The sequence below is a fragment of the Vitis riparia genome, chromosome 1, assembly GCF_004353265.1.
Source record: "Vitis riparia cultivar Riparia Gloire de Montpellier isolate 1030 chromosome 1, EGFV_Vit.rip_1.0, whole genome shotgun sequence".
NCBI classification, from domain to species: domain Eukaryota; kingdom Viridiplantae; phylum Streptophyta; class Magnoliopsida; order Vitales; family Vitaceae; genus Vitis; species Vitis riparia.
In genome coordinates, this window is record NC_048431.1 from 20,571,221 (window position 1) to 20,578,877 (window position 7,657).

A 7,657-nucleotide genomic window follows, 5' to 3' on the forward strand; every position below is an offset into this window, starting at 1 on the left:
GAAGGATACATACCAACAATAGAAGAGTATATGCTTGTTGCACTCGTAACCTCAAGTTCCTGCATGCTTACAACCTGGTCTTTCATTGGAATGGGAGAAATCATGACAAAAGAGGCCTTTGATTGGGTGTTCAGTGATCCTAAGATTCTTACGGCTGCAGCTGTAATTTTAAGACTCATGGATGACATCACAACACATGAGGTATGGTGAATGTACATGAGCTGCTTCCAAAGATAGGAAATTGAGGGAGTAGGGCTTTTGGATCAAGTTGTGAGCTTGACATGTTAAGTTAGTGAACTTCAACCCAATCACCTTTATATGCATTATTGGCCCATCATCTAATAACAAAAGTTTTGGGTCCAAATTTTTATCTTTAGAGTGAGAATATAATATACTGGTTTTCCTTAATTTTTTGTTAATATTCTACATGCAGTTTGAGCAAAAGAGAGGGCATGTGGCCTCAGGCATTGAATGTTACATGAAGCAACATGGTGTCTCTGAGGAACAAGTGTACAGTCAGTTCTACAAGCAAGTTGAGAATGCATGGTTAGATATTAACCAGGAATGCCTAAAACCTACTGCTGTTCCAATGCCTCCCCTCACTCGTGTGGTCAATCTTTCATGAGTCATGGATGTCATTTACAAGGAGGAAGACGGGTACACACATGTTGGGAAAGTGATGAAGAATAATATTGGATCTGTGCTCATTGACCCCATAGTATGACCAAATGGAGTTATTTATAATAAATCACTGTAATAAGGTGTGTTAGAGAAATCCGTAGAATAAAAGAACTTTATGAAGAATGGTTTGTCATAGCAACTTTACCAAGATTATTACAAATGGTTTCTTAAATACAGTTTTAGTAGTCAAGATCTAGCACTAAGTTTTTTCTTGTTCTGTTTTCAACAACTTAATAACAACCTGTAACAGCAAGCTAACTTCTCTTAACAGCCCCCTTCAAACTCAAAGTGCTGAGATCCTCAACTCTGATCGTTTGTGTCTTAAGGCTGGAAAATTGGAACTAGAGATGGCCTTTATGAGAACATCAGCTCTTTGATCTTGAGATTGTACATGACGAACTTCTAGCTTCCTTTGCATCACTTTCTCTCTAACAAAGTGGAGATCCAATTCAATATGCTTTGTTCGGGTATGTAGTACTGGATTTTAAGCTAACATGACAGTACTCAAGTTATCACACCACACAATAGGAGTTTTATCATTAGGAACCTATAATTCAAACAACAATGATTGTAACCAAGATAATTTTGTTGTTAAGTTGACCAAACTTCTATACCCAGCTTTAGTGGATGATCTAGACACTGTGTGTTGCTTTCTTAAATGCCAAGATACTAAATTTGAGCCCAAGAAAACACAATACCCTGAGGTTGATTTTCTATCAATAGGATATGAAGCCTAATTAGCATCACAAAAGCCAAATAGATTCAAATTGCTTGACTTTCTAAGATGTAGACCCTGTTGCAAAGTACCTCTCAAGTACCTAAGAATTCTTTTCATTGCCTTCCGGTGTGAAGCAAGTGGTCTTTGCATAAATCGATGCACTTTATTAACCTTGAATGCAATTTCAAGTCTTGTTGTGGTTACATATTGCAAGGCTCCTACAATGCTTCAATATAACTAAACATTTTCCACAACATCACTACCAAATGCAGTTAAATTGAGTCTAGAGGTCATTGAAGTATTGACACTTCTAGCAATTTGCATCTTGCCTTTGGACAAGAGATCTGTTATATACTTAGTTTCGGAAAGATGCAGACCTTCTGAAGTTTGCTTGACTTGTATTCCTAGAAAATAATCGACTAAGCCAAGATCTTTTAGAGTAAAATGATCATGAAGCTTATCAATCAACTTTTGCACTTCTATGTCATTGCTTCCTGTTACTAAAATATCATCAAAATAGACTAAGATAAAAGTAGAATGTTGTGGAGTGATGCATAAGTAGAGCTTTATACAATTTTTCAAACCAAGCTCTTGGAGCTTGTTTGAGACCATAAAGGGATTTGTGCAAACAAAAAACCATTATAGGTTGATTGGGATCTTGAAAACCATATATATGGCTACTGCATATACACTTCTTATTGCAAATATCCCTTGAAAAATGCATTATCAATATCTAATTGTTTAACCACTCAGTTTTTTGCTAGAGCAATTGGGAGAATTACTCTTATAGTAGTTGGTTTCACCATAAGACTAAACGTTTCATTAAAGTCAAAGCTTACAACTTGATAAAAGCCTTTACCTACCTGCCTAGGTTTGTACTTATTAACAGTGCCATCAGGATTCTCTTTAATTTTGAAAACCCACTTGCATCTTATTATTTTTCTGCCTTCTGGTAATGAAACTAATGACCAAGTTCCATTCCTCATTAGTGCAAGATACTTATCTCTCATTGTTGCAACCCAATTTTCGTTCTGTAGAGCTTCATCAACAAATTCAAGTTGTACAACAACAATATAGACTTTAGGCTTGTAAATGACAACCTTGGATCTTGTAATCATGCTGTGTGAAATGGTGATATGCAACCTGTACGTCCTTACTAGGTAAAATTGAATCAAACAAGTTAGTAGTATCAACACAAAGGACTGAATTAGGAACACCAATAGGTATAGTAGAGTTTGGAGATTCAACTTGATGACCAAGAGTTTCTTGAAATTTGGTTGAAAACTAGAAGATGAAGAAGTAGAGTTGGATGCTTGTATAGAAGAAGATGTAAAAAATAGAAGTTGGGCTAGTGTGCTATGTTAAGTGAAAGTAGAGGTAGCACAGGGTTCAATATAATTATTTTTGGCAAAAGGGAAGGACTTATCATTAAAGATGACACCCCTAGAGATAAAAATTATGCTAAAAGCATCTAAACACTTAATAACCCTTGTGATTGATGCTATAACCAAAAAAGGTACACTCAGTGGAATGAAAGGCAAGTTTATGATTATTATAGGGTCGACAACATTCACATCCAAATACCTTGAGAGACTTATAATCTGACACAATATGAAACAATTTTTCTAGGGGAGATTTATAGTTAAAAAGAGGTGCGGGCAATCTATTGAGTAGAAAAACAAAGACTCTAAATGCCCCATCCTAATAATTTGATGGCATGGATGATTGAGCTAAAAGAGTTAGTCCATTTTCAACAATGTGCCTATGTTTTCTGTCAACTACGTCGTTCTATTGGTGTGTGAGGGCAAGAAGTGCAATGAACAATTCCATGGGATAAAAAATAATCACTAAATGCTGTATACTCTCCACCCTAATCAATTTTGATTGCCTTGATCTTATAACCAAATTGTAATTCAACTTGAGTTTTAAAATGAATGAAGGTTTGCAAGGCATTAGATTTGTTTCTTAGCATATAAATCCAAGTGAATCTAGAGAATGCAGGACCCCCACCCCCACGCACTGGAAAGTTTATAGTGGAAACCTCGTCCCCCCACGACCCTACTGGAAAAGCCCCTCATCGTCGACCCCACCCCCCACATGCGCAACCCTTTCGAAACCCACTTCCCCTTTGAAAATACTCTAGCACTGATTTAGCAAAAAGAAGAATCTATTTCTATTCATACGAAAGTTACAGTAGACCAATGGCTATATATATATATTACAGTGTAACTAACCTAACCATCTAACCATCTATTGAACCACCTAACCATTTTCTAACTAATCATAACAGCATCTGTTAGAGAGGAGAAGAATCAGTTGCTGGTGCGGGTGCTTGTCTATCATCCCCCCGCAAGCTGACAGGTCTCGGGACAACAGAGAGACGAGTACGAGTGGTTGAGAACTAATAGCTTGGAACATGTTTAGTAAAGACATCTACCAACTGGTCGGTAGAAGGAACATATTGAATCAAAAGCTCTTTGCGAAGGACCTTATCACGGACAAAGTGAAGATCAATCTCTATGTGCTTGGAGCGGGCATGGAAGACAGAGTTAGCTGCAAGAGCAGCAACACTGATATTGTCACACCAATCAGAGGAGTGTCCGGTTGAGGAATGCACAACTCTTTGAGTAGAAATTGAACCCAGGAGACCTCAGTGGCGAGAAAAGCAAGTGCCCGGTACTCCGATTCTACACTACTACGAGAGACGACACGTTGCTTAGTGGAGGACCATGAGATGAGATTGGTGCCAAAAAAAAGACAAAAGCCACTTATGCTTCTTCTATCATCGGGACATGAAGCCCAATCCGCATCTGTATAGCCTTGAAAAGACTAAGATGGTGAGGCATGGATAGAAAGACCATGAGTAGCAGTACCTTTGAGATAGCGAAGTATGCGTTTAGCAGCTTGCAGATGAGAAGTGGTAGGATGAGCCATGTATTGACAAGCTCGATTTACTGCAAATGAGATTTCTGGTCTTGTGAGAGTGATGTACTGAAGAGCACCCATAAGACTGTGATAGTGAGTAGCATCAAGAGCAGATAAAGGTTCTCCATCTACTGCTGATAATAATTTTCCCAAAGCACCAGGTGTGTTAGCAGATTTGGCCCCAAGAAGATCAGCACGCTCAAGTAGCTGATGTATGTAGCGTTGTTGATTGATATGAAGAACATGAGGAAGCCAGGTGACTTCAATGCCAAGGAAGTAGCTAATATCCCCAAGGTCTCGAAGAGCAAAATGAGAGCTAAGCTGAGAAATGATATGATGGACCTGTGGTGGATTGCTGCCAGTAATGAGAATATCATCCACATAGATTAAGAGGATGACAATATCAGATGCAGAGTGGAAATAAAATAAAGATGCATCAACCCTTGAGCATTGGAATCCCAATTGTAAGAGAAAGGAGCTGAGCTTGTGGAACCAGGCTCGAGGCGCTTGTTTAAGGCCATAGAGAGCCTTCTGTAGACGACAAACATGAGTGGTGCAAGAGCTATCAAAAAAAGCCTGGAGGTTGCATCATGAACACCTATTCTTGAAGATCTCCATTTAAAAAAGCATTGTGGACATCTAGTTGTTTAATAGGCCAGTTGGAAGAGACAGCAATGGAGAGAACAAACCTGATAGTGCAAGGCTTCACAACTGGATTGAATGTCTCAAAAAAATCAATGCCATAGGTTTGATGAAAACCTTAGGCAACCAGCCGAGCTTTGTACCTGTCAATGTTGCCATCAGGTTTATGTTTGAGTTTGAAGACCCATTTACACCTAATAATTTTGGCATTAGACAGAGGTGGCACCAAAGACCAAGTTTGATTCTTCAATAGAACTTGATATTCCTGTTCCATAGCAAGCTTCCAATTGGGGTCTTGAAGAGCCTGTTTGACCGTTCGTGGCTCAGCCATGAGTGAGGTAAGATAGGTCTTCTTCTTACAAATACCAGATTTGGATCTGGTAATCATAGGATGGCTAGGAATTGGAGCTGTGGAATCTTGGAGGGAAGCAGTAGAAATCTCAGCTGCTTCATCCACAAATGGCACCTGAATGAGCGGGGGTAAAGACAAGGAGCTGGCTGGAGGTGATGTGGGGACAGGTTCGGATGGAATAGTCGGAGGAGAGCTGGTTGTGGAGGGGAAGAGAACAGGAGATGGAGGAAAAGGAAATACTGGAGTGACAGGAAAATGAGATGATTGGTGGGAATGAGAAGTCAATGCCTGAAATGGAAATGTAGTCTCTGCAAAGACTACATGCCTAGAGATATATACTCTGCCAGTTGTAGGATTAAAACAAAAATAACCCTTGTGAAATGTTGCATAACCAAGAAAGATACAGGGTATGGACCGTGGCTAAAATTTGTTGGAGTTGAGATGTCTGAGGTGTGGATAACAAAGACAACCAAAGACTTTGAAATAGAAATAATCAGGTGGGTGTTTGTAAAGAAGAGAAAATGGGGAGCTGTAATTGAGCAAAGGATATGGCATGCAATTGATAAGGGTAACTGCTGTAGTGAAAGCATAGGACCAAAATTTGGATGGAAGGGCAACTGTGTAAAGAAGAGTGAGCCCGGTTTCTACAACATGGGGCATCTTGTGTTCGACCCGGCCATTTTGTTCAGGTGTATAAGGGCAAGAAAATCTATGGAGTATACCATGAAGAGATAGAAACCTGGTGAGGGCAGTGAACTCTCCACCATGGTCTGTTTGAAGACATTTAATGGTGGTCTGAAACTGGTTTTCAACAAGAGTTTTAAATTGAACAAAAGTGAAGTGAACCTGGTCCTTGGTAGGGAGTAAATATAACCATACAAACCTAGAGTAATCATCCATGAGCAACAAAAAATACCGGGCACCTGTGGAGGAAGGAACAGGTGCTGGTCCCCACAAGTCTGCATTGATGAGTTCAAGAGGAGAGGAGGCACGGGAAGTGGACAAAGAAAAAGGAATTTTGTGACTTTTGGCACAACAACAAGCATTGCAAACATCAATTGTTTTATTTGAGTTATATGAGATATTACATGTATGAAAAATTTTCTGAAGTATTATAGCAGAAGGGTGGCCAACTCGTTGATGCCACAACATAGTAGTGGGCTGAGTTTTTGTGAGAAACACTTGATGTTTAGAACTGGCAATAGGTGAGCTGATAGATGAGGTAGGAAATTTGTAGAGTCCACGTTCAAGTTGGCCTTGGAGAAGAGTCACTTTGGTATCCTTGTCCTTAACAAAAAATGAAGAAGGATGAAATTCAAGAATGGTATTATTATTAGTACAGAATTTTGACACACTGATGAGATTTGAAGTGACTTGTGGAACATGAAGCACATTATGTAAGACAAAGGGTTTAGCAGAAGTGTGGAGAAAGGAGTGACCAACTTGGGTTATGGGTAGGGACTTACCATTGCCAACCATCACAAAATCAGTACCATTGTATGGAGTACCATTGTGGATATTAGCAACCGTGTGGGAAAGATGGTGAGTGGCGCCTAAATCCAAAAACCAGGAGTCCATTGATGCTGGGGAAGGTGCTGCTATCATGGCTTGAACAGGAGGAGTGGGACCAGTTTGAGAGGTTGATGAGGCTGGTGCATGTGGCCCTTGATAATTCACATCAAATCTATGATAACAAGAGAGGACCATGTGCCCAAACTTGCCACATAACTGACATTGTGGTCGGTTATTTGTCCGGGAGCGATTATTGTTGAATCGGTTAGGGCGATATCCTTGAGGATGTTGCTGTCGTGAATCTGGAAGAGTGTTAGGTCGTGGGGTTGGCATGAATGACTGAGGTGGTTTCCCTTGAGAGGGTTTGCTGGACTGTGACCTTCGTGGTCTGTTATGAGTTGCAATATTGGCAATGAGGAGGTCTTCTTCAGCAGCTGTGGTTTGAAGATGCAGCCTCTGTTCATGAGTTAGAAGGATCCTATGTACCGCATGAAGTTGAAGGTCATCATCTCTAGCTGTGAGAGAAGCTATGATGGGGTTGTATTCAGCCCCTAGTCCACTTAGTAATTGAAGGATTTGATCATTTTCTGCCACTGGTTCTCCAATAGCTGCTAGACTATCGGAGATGTGTTTGAGTTTTTGGATGTATTCCATCATGGTAAGAGGGCCTTTTTTGGTTGTTTGAAAAGCAAGTCTCAGCTGCATTGTTCTTGCTTTGGTGGAAGCAGAGAAGCTTCGTTGGAGGGCTGTCCATGCTTCATGGGATGTTCGTAGCCCAACAATTTGTCCCATAACATCTTGGGTGAGAGAGGAGTAGATCCAACTCA

At 40.1% G+C, this 7,657-nt stretch overlaps 1 protein-coding gene across 1 annotated transcript; it reads left to right on the top strand.

The window, feature by feature from the left end:
- The first annotated feature begins 19 nt into the window (after positions 1-19).
- LOC117911163 (valencene synthase-like) lies at positions 20-770 on the top strand. Its single transcript, XM_034825395.1, has 2 exons — positions 20-201; positions 434-770. The coding sequence occupies exons 1-2, from the start codon at positions 31-33 to the stop codon at positions 623-625; spliced, it is 363 nt and encodes a 120-aa protein (XP_034681286.1). The 5' UTR covers positions 20-30; the 3' UTR covers positions 626-770.
- The last annotated feature ends 6,887 nt before the right edge of the window (positions 771-7,657 follow it).

Excerpts from the sequence above, each read along its gene's own strand:
- LOC117911163 (XM_034825395.1), top strand. The coding sequence starts at position 31 with ATGCTTGTTGCACTCGTAACCTCAAGTTCCTGCATGCTTACAACCTGG. Across the intron at positions 202-433 it reads ATGACATCACAACACATGAG|TTTGAGCAAAAGAGAGGGCA; the intron begins GTATGGTGAATG and ends TTCTACATGCAG.